General features: G+C 55.7%; 2 protein-coding genes across 2 annotated transcripts in view; both read left to right on the top strand.

The window, feature by feature from the left end:
* Positions 1–9,324, top strand: part of STIMATE (STIM activating enhancer) — a 54,658-nt gene extending 45,334 nt beyond the window's left edge. The window contains exons 5-8 of the mRNA XM_039243666.1: positions 1,621–1,733; positions 2,786–2,863; positions 3,630–3,779; positions 5,643–9,324. Coding sequence (XP_039099597.1) covers positions 1,621–1,733; positions 2,786–2,863; positions 3,630–3,779; positions 5,643–5,759 — 458 coding nt within the window. The 3' untranslated portion in view covers positions 5,760–9,324. The remainder of the gene's footprint in view (positions 1–1,620; positions 1,734–2,785; positions 2,864–3,629; positions 3,780–5,642) is intronic.
* Positions 9,325–10,661: 1,337 nt separating this feature from the next.
* On the top strand, positions 10,662–12,630 carry MUSTN1 (musculoskeletal, embryonic nuclear protein 1). Its single transcript, XM_039243667.1, has 3 exons — positions 10,662–10,939; positions 12,027–12,159; positions 12,328–12,630. The coding sequence occupies exons 1-3, from the start codon at positions 10,931–10,933 to the stop codon at positions 12,432–12,434; spliced, it is 249 nt and encodes an 82-aa protein (XP_039099598.1). The 5' UTR covers positions 10,662–10,930; the 3' UTR covers positions 12,435–12,630.
* Positions 12,631–14,302: the final 1,672 nt, after the last annotated feature.

The raw sequence follows: 14,302 nt of genomic DNA, 5'->3' as shown, positions 1-14,302 counted from the left end.
CAGGGCAGCACGAGGGGAGGGAGGAAAACACGTCCCCCTTTGTCAGTCCCCTCAAGCCGAAGGGCAGAGGGAGCAAACACACGGAGCAAGTAGGTTTTCTCTTGACATTAAGTGTGGGCCCTTGTTCAGTTGACTCTAAACATGCGGTTGCCATTCAGAGATACTGCCTGCTAGTGTTTTCTGCCTGTTTCCAGTCTTAATGATTTTTAACAAACATTTTGATTGGTTATTTCTGAGAACTTTTCTCAGTAAGGTCACATAGTTTACTGAAGGGATTACAGAACTCCATTAAAAGTCTGGCTAGGAGAGATTGTGCTTCTGAAGTGGTTTCTTGGCTCAGATGTGTCTAATCCCAGAAGTGAAAGTAGACAGGACGAGCTCAAAAAAAGGCCCTTTGGCTTTCTGCATGCTTTCTGCACCCTTCTGCCGAGGCTTTCCAGAAAAGGGAATGGCCTGGTGTTGTGTCCATTACAGCTGCGTGAAGGCATTCACTCGCGCTTCTACTGTGTGTCGTTGGCAGGGCTGGGGCCTGTGCAGGGATGGCTACAGGAACCGTAGACTCCGGCATGAAGCTGGAGCCTTCTCTTTGGGTCACATTCTCTTCTCACTGCCTAGTGTGGGGCCTTTGCCTCCTCTGGAAAGCTACCGTCCACCCCGCTCTTCCGGCCAGCCAGCGGTGGTCACGCCAGTGCAGGAGAGCTCCCAGAGCCGGCCTCAGGGGGACCCGCCCCACTCCCTGCGTCTCCTGCTTTTGTGAGGCATGTGTGGCTCCCCGGGGGCCCATCCCTTGGGTTCTGCCTGTCCCTGAGGATCCAGATCCTTCCCTGGGGCTGGACTCCCACCCTTCCTTCTAGTCCCTGTTGAAACATTCTGGAGGCCCTCCAGGCCCTGTGTGTGCCCCAGCTTGGACTGTTGGGATTTCTCCATTTCTCAAACACAGTGACTGATGGGGTCACAGATAGACCCTTGGCACAGCCCCAAGGCACGGCCCCTCACTGCTGTCCCCTTGCCACGAGGGCTGCCCACTTTTCTTCTTTGTCCCCAGCCAAAGCTGTTTGGGGCTGCTCCGTGTAGACAGAAACAGAGTCCCTCCAGTCCAAATTCTGCTTTCGGGGCTGAGGACGGCAGGGACAGCGGGGAGGGTGGGCGGGGGTAGCAGATGAGCAATGAGGTTATCTGCTGCCATCACAGTCCCAAACATGCCAGGCCACAGATGGAGGAAGGGATGGATGGCACCACAGTCACTGGAAAAATCAACAATGGATAATAATAGCAGCCTTGCTGCACACAGCTCTGCCAGTGGACAAAAAGAGCCAACTCTCTGAGCCCCAGCAGTGAGCACTTACTAACTTTAGTTTTTTTTTAATTATATCTTAGAATCTCTTGAAAGAAATGCCACTCTGGTATCTCCAAATTAGGAATTCTCTGATTTTGTCTTAAAACACCCACAATTGTCTACTTGGGCTGAAGTGATTCTTGGTGCTTTGAGGGCTTATTAAGTGGCTTTAGAGCCAGGGTTCTGGTGTGGGCTGGGGGCATGAGGGCTCACAGGAGCGGTGGGTACGGGACGGGGGCGTGGTGTCCGGGCCCCACGTGACAGCACACCCACTGTCCCCGCAGGAGACCCTCTGCAGTGTGGAGCCTGGGTTGGGCAGTGTGCTCTTTACATTGTGATCATGATTTTTGAGAAGTCTGTCGTCTTCATCGTCCTCCTCATACTTCAGTGGAAAAAGGTTTGCTCTTGTCCCTTCTTTCCCGCTCCTTGGGACACCAAGCAAGACAGTACTTTTTCCCCTACCACCCACACACTCCCAGCCTTATTAGAAAACCAAATTCGTTGTTTCTTTTTTACTTCCATGAATGCAGCCTGGATTCGGTGTGATAGGGCCGCCTGTCGAGAGCATGAACTTGTTTTTCCGCTTAGCCTCCATCTCCTTAAATCACGTAAACTCTGCTCCAGGTTAAGCCTTGGGACACATAATGGAGAGAAGAGTCCCTGCCCTCGAGTTGCTTACTGGCTGATGTGGTCTTCAGGCCTCATGACTGTAACTGTCAGGAGGGTGTTCCCTTCATGTGCACGTGTCCTCACACACCCCTCTCTGCCAGTGCTTTAATTGAGCCCTGTGGTGGCACAGGAAGCTGCTGGTTGCTCGTTGCCCCCGGGATTCCCTCAGCCCTGCCCTCTAGCCCCGGTGCCACTGCAGACTAGCCTCAACCCCCATTTCCTCCACGTGGCCACATGAAACCAACCAAAGAGCCTTCAGAAACGAGTAGCTCAGAACTTAGCCTTCCTTTGGTTTTATTTGTATCTGAGTTTTATTTTTTAAGAGAATAAACCAAGGCTTTCCCGAGCTATTGTCTGTCCCTCAGGAGGTGGTTGGGGTGCAGGATTTCTGTTAGAAAGCGGCCTGGCGCCTCAGTGCTAGTGTCTGTAATGAGCATCCACTGACTCTGCTCCCTCTAGCTCCCCAAAGCGCCCACCCCCCCATGCCTCCTGGTGGGTGGTCGTAAGCCCACTGCACTTCAGGTGCAAAGCCCTGAGCAAGCTGTGAGAGCCCTGACTGCTCCGGGTGCTCCCCCGGGGCTGCCTTGTTAGCAGCCACACCTGGGGACGGCTGTGCAGCCCCAGAATTAGGGCGCTCTACCCATCCAAGTTCTGGGGCCTGTGGTCTAAGCTACGCTGCCCTGCTCAGGGCTTCATGGGTTGATTCGTGCTGCCACCCCCACCCCCAGGTGCCTTCCCTGTGGTCTCTCCCTACCTCACGGAGTCTGCTTCTCTTTACAGGTGGCCCTGTTGAATCCCATTGAAAACCCAGACCTGAAACTGGCCATCGTCATGCTGATCGTCCCCTTCTTTGTCAATGTCAGTGCCATGTTGCATTTTCCTACCCCCGTGTGCTCTCTGGCTTCCAGTGTCCTGTTCACAGTTCAGAGTCTGACAGAGAAAGGCCCTTACGGCCCCTACGTCCCTCTGTGTGAGCGTCTGCCCCTCCCCATCCCCACTCCAGACGAGGAGATGGCAGGATCGCTTTCTCAGCAGACCCTGTGCTCCAGGCCCCCTGTGCAAGATGGAGGATCCGGGAACTTGGTCTCACCCTCCCTGCCAGGGGACCTCCCACCACACACATAACAAGGATTTCTAGATCAGGAAGTCCGGCATCCATCTCTGTCATTTACACAGAACTCCAAGAGAAGCTCACAAGCACACTGGCTAGAAGTTAGGAAATTGTGAGAAGAGATGCTTCAGGCACCTGGGGCTGACAGACATGGCTGACTGTGCGGGCCAGCCGCTCAGCCCATCGGAGGATCCCTATCCAGGAGCCTGGAGACCTTGCTAGTGGCTAAGGCAAAGGCTCAAGGCAGGCTGTCCCCATCAGTTATCACCACTCGGGGTGAAGAGGGCCAGGGCTTTCTTGCTGGTTCTCTGATAAGAAAGTAGAAGCAAAGGAAGTAGAGAGTGGGCCTCTCTTTGAAAGCTTGTGACAGAGAGCAGGGTGGGCTGGATGAGGGTTTTCTTCCCCTTGTTCTGGACGTTGTAATCTGGAGCGGGTGGGAGGGGTGGCGAGGAGGTCCACTCTGCTTTCACAAATGGCTTATCCCAGGGTAACACACAGGTTTCCTCCCCACAGGCTTTGATGTTTTGGGTAGTGGACAATTTCCTCATGAGAAAGGGGAGGACGAAAGCTAAACTAGAAGAAAGGGGAGCCAACCAGGACTCGAGGAATGGGAGTAAGGTCCGCTACCGAAGGGCCGCATCCCACGAGGAGTCAGAGTCTGAGGTAGGGCTGAGCCCCCGTGCTGCCACCTGACCCAGGGAGGTCTCTGGTCTCTCTTTGCATCTGGTCTTGTCAGCCAGGGGGAGGGAGAGGAGGCTGACAGCTTCCATCCCGCAGGGACCTATCCCCGCAGCCGCTGGCCTTCCCAGGGCAGGAAGGTGGAGCACCCAGTGTGGTGGGAGCTTGCCTCGGACAGTCCGTCCCCAGGCCCTCTGCCAGTGGAGGAAGACAGGAAGGGAGGGGCTGCCTTGTTCCAGGGAAGCTGGCAAGGACTCTCCGGGGCCTGATCCTTGACCTTTAAGCACACAGGTGTTTGAATTCCTGCCCACCACTACAGAGCAGTGGAAATGTTGGCTAAGCCCGCTAGAAACGTCTAAAACGTAGGGGTAGCCAGACCTTTCCAGGGAACCTCATCTCCCCATATTTTCAGGTTTCCTAAGTTCAAAGGTTTGGACTTGAAGGAGACTGGTAGTCATAACTAGGAGCGTGGAGGCAAAGTTGTACTCCCTGGGCACCCGCCTGTGTGCTGCGGGGTGAGACCAGGGCTGCCTCCTGAGCGGCCTCGTCAGCCACCATGGTGTGCCAAGCTCTGCACTGAGGGTGGGGCCACAGAAATGGCTGAGGTAATGTCTTCCCTGAGAGACCTTCAGACTAGATGAGGGGAATGTGAATGTCTGAAAAGCTGCCTATAAGACTGATGATTTTGAGATTGAGGTGTTAACAAAAGCCCTGTGAGGACTCTGGAACAATTTGCTTAACTCCTGGGGGCATCCTGGAGGGAGTTTTGAAAGCTGGGTAGAAGAGCAGGACAGAGGGTAAGCCCGTATCTTCTCTAGATGTCCCTAGGATCCGGCCTGGGACCGGGCTTGTCGTGCTGTACAAGCCTGGTGAACATTAAGTGAATGACAAACAGCACAACAGGCAGAAGCAGTGACTCATGAGCAGTCGTGGTCATGTGGTGCGGCATCTGGGTATTGTGAAACCCTTCATGGCCAGAGCGGCCTGTGTTCCTCAGGGTAGGACGGGATGACAAGAAATGAGGTACAGGCAAAGGTCTTAGCATGACAGGCAAGGTGCTTTGTGATTGGGGTGCACCTATACCAGCAGTCGGGAGCCAGAGAGAAAGTTTAATCTGGGAGCCCCAAGGGAGTGGTCCAGGGAGAGGTGATGTCCCCATCCTGCCTCCGGGAGGGCATGAGCTCATGGTCCCCTGTACAGATGCCACTGTCCCTGTCTTTCCATGGTACCCAGAGGACTGAGGTGTCAGGTTGGCAGTGAGTGAGTGTGTTTGCCCGGGATCCCCTTACTCCGTGGCTGAGTCATTCCACGGGCTCAGAAGAGTGAAGGGGCTCCCGTTTGTCTTCACAGGTTACAAAGTTGGTTCAAAGCAGCTGCTCTGAAGCCCGCCTGCCTTGTGTGTGGTCCACAGATGTTCTCTTTTCCTTTTGAGCAAGGGGGCTCTTTAGTTGCTCCTGCTGTATTTAGGGCAACCTCAAAGACCTGTGATGCCCCTTGTCAAGATTGGGCTTTTTTGCCAGGATGACCTTAGGGTGCAAGTCCTTGCTGAGTTTGCTCTGCCTGGGGTTCCGTTCCAGCTGGAGGTTGGGTGGAGAAGGGAGCGCTCCAGAGGGGCGGGCATGTCACCTGGATGCTGGTTTCAGTAGCCGTGAATACACTGAGAGTAAGTTGAGTCTGGGGTGGTCTCACTCTGTAAAGGGGTCTCCCCATCACCCTCTCCTAAAGAATCACGAGACCAGAGGCCTCCTACAGGGGTAGGCACCCTGGTGCCGGGACCAAGGGAGGGCAGAGGAAGAAGGCACGGCTGGCGGTGACTCAGGCCATGCCCCTCCCCACCCCCCGCCTCAGATCCTGATCTCAGCCGATGACGAGATGGAGGAGTCTGACACAGAGGAAGACCTGCGCAGACTGACCCCCCTGAAGCCCGCGAAGAAGAAGAAGCACCGCTTCGGGCTGCCCGTGTGACACACTCCTGTGCTGGGGTCAGGTTTGGGGGCCCAGCCGGCTGCCGGGCCCTTCCTTCCCTCCTCTCTGCCCTTCCTCTTCTACCTCCGCCCCTCTTGCCGCCTCCGCCCGCTCCCAGACTACTGTGACTCGGCAGAGGGAGGGCGGGCCAGCGCCGAGGGGTTCGCGGCAACCGGAGGCTCCCACTCAGTTGCACTACAAACACTGACCAAATATGCAAGTGAGGCGTTTTGTCTGTCTGTCGTTGTCCCAGACGGTGTCGCGAGGGACCCAGAAGCCCCGTCCTGTGTCTGGCTGGGTGGCATTGAGGAGGGAACCGTGTGTGCACACGGGCTCTGGGCAGAGCCTTTCCGCAAGGCTCTGGGCGCGTGGACGCATAACACGTTTTGGGCTAAAAGTCACTCATTGACCAAGTTGGAACCGCAATGCTTTCTTACTCGAAATGGCTTTGTAACTACTGATTTCTAAAGCCAGTTTTATGAGCTGTCACAGTGTTAATGTTTTTTGAGTATGTGTTTATTTCCTATGGGACTAATGGGCAAAACATAGATTTTTAAGTCTTCCGTATGCTGTTGACTTTTATATTTTTAAGTTATATTTTCATACTATTGTATTTAAGAACTCTTTTTAATCCCCAAAGAAATGGGTTTGTTTGCCTTCCGTGAGATGTGAACTGGTGGGAAGAAAAAGTCAGGAGTTTTTTTTATTTGGAATATTTTTAGGTGATCTGCGATAAGATGAGGTAAATGGTCTCAGCAGGAAGGGAGATGAGGCCTTATCTGAAAGGAACAAATCCAGTGGGTCTGTGTAACTCAGGCCTGAGCAGGAGGCAGCTGGTCTGAAGGTCGACCTGGGGCCCCGGTGCATGTGGGACAGGAAGTGCTCTGTCCACTGGCTTGGCTTTCTGCTGGCAGGTTGAAGTTTTGGTTAAATGTGACCAAGAAAAGAGCCTAAGAGGTCTGTGTCCAGAGAAACTGCGACCTCGAGGCCACCCCTGTGTGTTCCCTCTCTCAGAGCCTCCAAATCTGTAGTTTAAAATTCAGTCTGGGCCTCCGCGCCTCCCACTGGTACAGCCTTCAGAACCAGCTGCTGGACCAGCCCCTCTCAGGCTGCCCTCTGCCTGTCATCTTACTGTCACCCCCTTGTTTTGCACAACAGTCTGAGGAATGCCTGTCTGACCAGTGATCCTGTTTCTCATGTCCTCCAGAGTCAGGGCAGCCAGGGACGGGGCAGGCCAGGCGCTTCTAAGCCCACGTGCCCTCCCTGGGGAGTGGCCCCCACTCCTCAGCGTGGCCACCAGCCCCTGTAGCTTTGGGAACCTGCTGACCACCGTGGAGTGCGTTGGCCCGAGCACTTGCCCTGCTGTGGAAGCAGCACGGTGGGGCAGCCAGTGTTTTATCACAGCCCAGAGGCAGCCACAGAAGTTACGGGAACAGAAAACTGCACCACTAAAGTGCAAGCTAGAAGTAAGATGGGTGCAGGGAGCCCACCTGGCCCAGAACCTTCCTTTCATACCTACATACAAACATGTTGCCCTTAAGTAGATTGGGTCTGAATTGTAGCATGGGAGCCAAACTGTTAAGTGCAGGGCCTGCCTCACCTCTCAGAATCCCACCCAGGGGCAGGGCACGGGCAGTGGGCTTCTCAGCCCTTCTTCCCCTGGGAGTCTGGAACCAGAGGGCTGAGAGGAACGGGGACCTGTCACTGCTGTGGGCCACAACTCTGCAAAAGTGGGCATCTGCAGCAGGAGGAGAGATTGTGTGCAAGACTAGAGGCCGTGTCCGCTTCTGCCCTCATTTAGGCTCTTAACCCCCTCCCATCCCTGCCATGGTGGGGTGTCTCCCTGGAGAATCAGTGCCGGGGGAGACCAGAGCTGATGTTGTGCCTGCCGTAAGTCAGCCCCTCGGGGCATTGCTGGCTCTGTACCTTTCCCTTCTGTTCCATCTTGTCTAAACAACCTGTGCCCACCGCTGTTTCCTGCACCCTCCTGAGCTCAGAAGCAGAGATGTCCTTTCACCCTGGAGCTCCAGGCATAGTGAGTGGGGGAGCCACAGTCCATGAAAGGTGGAAAGTAGGGGTTGTGTAGGCCTCGGACAATCTGCTCATCTGAAGGCCCTTCCCAGTGCCTGCTAGGCAGTGGGTTTAAGGGGCAAAGTGGTGGAGAGTGAGTGGTGGTTTTTCCCTATATCCTGATTTTCAATAAGGGCTTTAGTCTCTGAGCCACAATCGTAGAGCTGGCCGACTAAGGGATGAGTGTCTAATCATAGAGGTCCTTGTGGTATGTGGGACTGGACAGTGTAGCCTTGCCTGTTTGGCCTTATCTTCCTGTGTGTATGTGCACGGGTGTATAACACACACACACACACACACAGTTTGTATTCCCTGGAGTGTTTCCTGTAGTCACTGGGGTTTTCCTGTGGTTAGTACACGGTCTCAAGAGAGACCAGATGCAGAGGCCATGGTCAGAACCTCCTCCTGAGCTGTCCTCCCTCCATGGGATGAGTCTCCTCACCACCTGCCCCAAGGTGCCTTATGAGGTACAGCTCTTTACCCGGCCACATGGCAAGTGTCACTGTGCTTGAGAAACAATGGGACACCAACTGGACACTGTGTGCTATCCATCTGATCTGTCTAAGCGTGGACCTTGGCCGAGCCACACATGACGAAAGCTTATAAGTCAGGGTCATGAACAAGTTTTTTGTAACTGATGGAAATAACTTGATGAGGTAAAACGGTCACATCTCAGTGGAAGGAATCATTGTTGGCCTTATTTCCTTTTGTTGTCAGTGGGATGTGGACAGTGGCAAGCGGGGGTGGGGGGATGTTGGTGAGATCCTGGGCGGCAGTGGTTTGTTGGTCTGCTCAGAAGACCTTCGAGATAAGGGCCTGTGGCCCATCAGTTAACTCACAGGCATGCTGGTGGCCTCCTGCCTCAAGCTTTAACGCATGCCCCTTCCTGGAGACGGGGAGTCCTAGGCGAGGATTGCCCTGTCATGTCTTTAAAGGGAAAAGATAAGGCTCGAGTCCTAGGCAGTGTAGTCCTGTGGCCTGCAGCACAGCCCCATCTTCCAGCTGCCCAGGAGCCCACTCTGCCCTCCAGATAACAACTCCCTGGCCTTTCCACAGCCAGGCCAAAACAGACTGCTCTAGGAACTTCTTGTTGGCCAAAGCAGTCACCTTGTAGAGTGTAGGGTTGGCGTTTAGATGTTGCACACACTTCCAGCCAGGAGTGGAGAGCTTCTGCTTTGCCCTGTGCGGCATTGGCAGCTCTGAAGGGCTTTGCTCTCGGTGAGGAACTTCCGGTCCAACAGCCGTCAGCTCCTTGAGCTCCTGGCTGGGTGGGTGGGTTGGTTTCATTTGATTTCTCTTTTCATGAGGTTTATTAGAACTCAGACCAATGTGAGTGAGCCATGGCCTGTTTCCACTGCCCTTCTGGTGGGGGTGTTTAATCAGTGACGACACACAGAAACCCATTTTTGAACTGAAAGGGAAGATGATGTACTTAACATTGTACAATGGTTTACAATAAAGTTTCACATCTTAATACATTTTTTAAAAAAACAAACCATCACTTGTGGTTGTTGGTTGTGTGTTCTTTGGAGTTGAAACGGCTTAATGGGGTCAAGAGAATTTCCAGTGAGTTAGAAGATTCTCCCCCAGGAAGCCAGGTGTGAATGAGCCCACATCGCCTCGGGACAGGGACACACACAGGAGCCAGAATCAGCCAAGGGGACAAAGTGCTCTTGCCTTTTCCACCTACCTGCTAAGGCGAGTAGGAGCTGCTTTACCTCCCCCTGAGGAGCAAGTGGTGCTGGGAGGATGAGGGGTGAGGAGCGAGGCCACGGGGCTGGAGGGCAGGCACCTCCTTGGGCAGAGCTGGCGGGGGGTGGGGGGCAGTGCCAAAGCACCTCGGTGCCTCGGCCCCTTTTTGCAGCCCTGGGTCTGTGCCCCTGAGCACTGGTCTCAGATGGAGCCTGGCAGTCCTCGCATTGGCCTCCTGGGGCTTGGAGGGGGGATTGGAGACATGACAGCAGTGGCGTGGCATTCAGGATAACCAAATGTCAGTGCCTGGGGTTCCGTCTGCCTGGAGCCTCCAAGGATAAAAATAGTCTTCATCACAAACTGACAAGGAGCTGGAGTGTGGGTGACCTCCCACCCACACCCGTCTCAGGTGGGGAGGCCTGCCTTGCGCCCCGAGGGTCCCCCCTTCAAGGATGGGCTATTAGGGGCTAGCAGAGAGCTAAATGACCTTCAGGAGAGACCCCGGGCCTGTCCCTCTCTCCAGAGCTCAGTGCCATGGGCTGGGAGATCGCCTACCTGCTTTGAGCAACCTAAATGTCAGGCCAGGCACCTTTGGGTGACCTCGTCCAGTCAGAGGCTCTGTGCCCTTCCCTGCCTGCACTCACCGGTGCCCTCACCACAAAGCAGGTTTCCTTCTGGTCCTTTCTGGGCACTTTACCCCCTGCCTCTTTGTCCCTTGGCTAACCTTGCACTAGGAGCCAGACAGAGGACAGGCACAACAGCAAAAACACAAGCGGCTCCCTGAGCTTCTCTCTCAGCCTCAGTCGCTCACCTATGAACTGTGAGAGGCTGTGCTCACTGTGAACAAATGCCCCCGAGTGTCACACACAGGAAGCCTCTACCCTGCTGCGGTGCAGGGATAGAAACTCTCTTTCCTCTGGAATACAGGGAAGGGTAGAAGAGAGAGAAAAACAAGCTGAGAGCCATCCAGCCCGGCCCAGGGCCCTCCCTTTCCTCTGGGACACCCGCCACATTGAGATAGACTCTCCCAGGTGGGCAGCTGAGGCTGCCACACACATTCCAGGATCCATGCTCATGAACACTCTGCCCACTGCCAGGGCCGGCACCTCCCGCCTGCATACAGCAGCTGTTCCCGAGGCCACGGGGTCTCCCCAGCAGTCCTCTTCCACCAGGGCTGCGGCCCCCAGGCAGCAGTGCTCCGCAAGCCCCTATCATCTCTAAGAATAAACTCTGAAGCTACAGGCTGTGTGGACCTGAATCATCGGGAAGCCCGTCGAGGAGGGGAGTGGCTTTCCAGGGCAGGCAAGTGGACTATATAAGCCCCGGAGGGCCGGCGCTGCCCCATCTCTCCCACCAGCTTCTGCCTGCCAGGGGGACGCCTTTGGAGCAGCTCTTGCAGGACACCCACCATGTCCCAGGTAGGAGGGCCCGGCACAGGCTGGGTTGGTGTGGGGGGCAGGATGGGGGCAGGGATGGACAGCTGGACACTGTCATCTCTGACAGTCGTGTCCTGAGCTGAACTGCAGGCGTAACAAGAAGCTCTGTGAGCCCCTGAGAGACTGGGGCTCAGGAGGGGCAGCCCTGGCCCCAGCTTGCCGGGGGTTTGGCGGTATTCTGTGGCTTGTCTGGAGGGTAGAGACAACATGTATGATACTTTGAGTCTGCGTATACCCCTGTGTGTGAAGAAGCTGACTGTAGGACTTGTTTGTAGCTGTGTGTGTGTGTGTGTGTGTGCATGTGCGTGTGCGTGAGCGTACACCTCAGGCAGGATCTGTGGGTGCACAGCTTCCCTAGGCATCTCCCTAGCAGGATATATCTCTGTGCAGGGGGTGTAGTGTGCTGCCCCAGGAGCCCAGCCCAGACTCAGGGACCAGGAAGTCCCTGCACCTGTCCCCAGGGCTTAGGAAGGAATGACGCCCCAGACTCATGGGCGCCTGTAGTAGTCCTCAGTGTAGGACGAGCACTGAGACTGAATATCCCCAGTACTGGAGGGACAGACAGACCAGCCTGCCAAGTGGAGGGTTCTCCTTGCCTGCTCCATGGGTGGGTACTGACTTCCGAGTGACTTCACGGGCATCTGATTCTTCTACCATGTTCCCACCCCAAAATGCACAAGGCAAATGCTGGCAGTTTGGGGGAGACCGAGGCAATCCCTAAGGGGCCTTGCCACCTGATGAAGTCTTGGAATTCACCCAAGGAAACTCCACTCAAAACCAGTCCCTTTCCCCTTTGCCCTTTGTGCCCAGGCCTGAACCTGGCTAGGCAGGCAGTGTCAGCCACAACAGCCATGGTCCCCACACTCCCGGTCTGTGGGAGACGTACAGAGAGACTTGGAGGTAGGGGTGGGACATGGTTGGGAAGGCTTCCTGGAAAAGGAGTGGGGCCTTAAATTGGCTGGAGTTCAGTGACCAGTGAAGAGGGGTCTCAGGGCCAAGGCAGTGAGGTAGGAAGGGGCTTTCAGCCTTGAGGCCTCAGGTTGTAAGATGAGGTTCTGGGGTCTCCGAGGCTGGTGCTCAGGATGCCCCCGTCAAGAAGAAGCGCCCCCCCATGAAGGAGGAAGATCTGAAGGGGGCCCGTGGGAACCTAGCCAAGAACCAGGAGATCAAGTCCAAGACCTACCAGGTCATGCGGGAGTGTGGTGAGTATCCTCCTGGGCAGTGGGTGTGGAGGGCACGGGTGGGTGCCAGTGGGAGGGGGGGATGGGGCGAGGGGTCCCAGCATCCTTTCCTGAGGCTCCAGAGCTCCTGAGCCCAGAGGGGCGCTCCCCACAAATGCCCCTGCCCACACGCCCCGATCCTCCCCACAGAACTAGCTGGTTCCACCGCCCCATCGGTGTTCAGCGGTACCCGGACCGGCTCCGAGACCGTCTTTGAGAAGCCCAAGGCTGGACCCGCCAAGAGTGTCTTTGGCTAAGAAGGGCACACCATTCCTCTTGCCACTGCCAACTCCTACATGCAAGAGCCTTTTCCCAGAAACTTTTTTATGCCAGAATGCACCTTCTCACCTGCTGCCTCTGGGACTGCTGCCTGCCCCTCAGAGCCCTGGCCCCTCAGCCCAGGGACTCTGCACCAGCACCTGGGGAACACCAATAAAGAGGATGTCCGGTTGACCCCAGCGTTTGGAGGGTGTTGGTTGGTCACTGGACATGGCTACTAAGTGTAGGGGAGGGGCAGGTGGGGTAGGGAGTGGGGCTTGTTCTGTACACTTTGGGGGCTTTTGAGAGGTCCCAGAGGATAAGGCGGGTGCCATTATGGCCACTGCCACATGCTAGAAAGTCTTGGACGTGGTGAGCTGGCTCTGAGCTGTGTGGCTTCAGACCTGTCTCCACCGTTCTGAGCCTCAGTTTTCCCTCCCACTTGACAAGGGGTTAGAGCTGGAGCCAGTTGCATAAAACGGGCCAAGCAACGCTGCTCCGAGTGAAGCAGGTGGGGGCCCGAGGCCCACCCCTGGCCCTGCCTTCCACAGAGCACTTTGAGATGCTTCAAAGGACCCCAAGGCTCTGGAGGACCAGGGACCTCAAAACCCCTTTTCCCCAGGCCCTTACTTGCACCACCTCCTTGCCAGCTCACGTCCCTCAAAGCCAGGTCGAGGCCCCTCTCTGGCCAGCGGCAGTCTGCTTACTGAGCTGCTCCTCTCTCAGAAGCGGGGTGAGCCTCCCCCTCGCCACTCCCACAGCTCCGCCTGCATTGTGAGAACTCCAGATCCTTGGCTCTGGGCAGTTCTTCCCTCCTCAGGCTTCAGTGTCCCCTGTGTGCGTGCAGCTGTCAGATCCCGGGGACTGCAGAAGTCTGTCCCGCTGTGACGGCAAAGCCACAGGCGGTCCTGCCTGCCTCCTGCAGGGAAGCCTGCCTGTCCCCTGGGCACGTGGGACTGGCTGCTTGGAGCCTTTCCCACGTTCTCGGCCAGGATGGCGTCCTTATATAGCTGTCTTCAGGCTGGGCCTGTGCTCTGTGCCCCAAGGAGCAGGCCTTCTGTGGGACAGGGCCTGGGCCTGCTCACTGGGCTCCTTGGGGAGGCTCCCTTCTCAGAGTGCTGACGAGGTGTGACGCCCCGGATGATCCCAACCATATTCAGAACCAAAGGGCAAGCAGTATAGACGCGCACAGAGATGCTTTCTGGAGGGAAGCATTGACTTGCAGCTGGAGACAGCTCCAGAGTCTCTGCTGATCTTCCCCTGGGCTGGATGCTGCTGGCACTGACGGAGGAGACCCTCAGAACCTTGTGTGGGCCCCCAAAATAGCAACTCCCCTCCGCACCCCCACCGACCAGTGTCACCAAGTCATCCTCCTCCTTCAACCCAGGGTTTGGCACCTGGCCACACTTTCCTGAAGCAACTTGACCTTATCTCTGGCCAGACTCGGGAGCTGGGCTTTTCCAGAGCTGCCAGGGACACAAGCACCAGCTGCGTCCAGATCCCCTCATATTTATTCACTTTATTGCTATTTGTTATAAAAGCAGCATGTCAAGTTTATTAAAGAAAAATTGAAAAAAGCTACTGGTAATCCTACCCCAGGCCCTCGGGTGCATTCCTGCGGGTCTGGGCTCAGGACAGTGGCACTGCCTTGGTGTGCTGATAGCTGGGTGTTCTGCACTTTCTCACGCAAGCAGTGACTCATGGGCTCCCATGGCACGACTGACCTCCACAGGCCACCTGAGTGCACACACCACCACAATGAATCACCCCTTCAGGACTTCTGTTGCATGCTTTTCTATCAATAAATTACCCGGAAGGAGACTTCCGGGCCACAAGGTGCAGGCATCTTTTTGGTTCTGTTTGTATT

This window comes from Hyaena hyaena, unplaced genomic scaffold (assembly GCF_003009895.1).
Source record: "Hyaena hyaena isolate Hyena2069 unplaced genomic scaffold, ASM300989v1 scaffold_231, whole genome shotgun sequence".
NCBI lineage: Eukaryota > Metazoa > Chordata > Mammalia > Carnivora > Hyaenidae > Hyaena > Hyaena hyaena.
The sequence above is the reverse complement of the archived record's forward strand: the minus strand, read 5'-3'. Positions and strand labels throughout refer to the sequence as shown.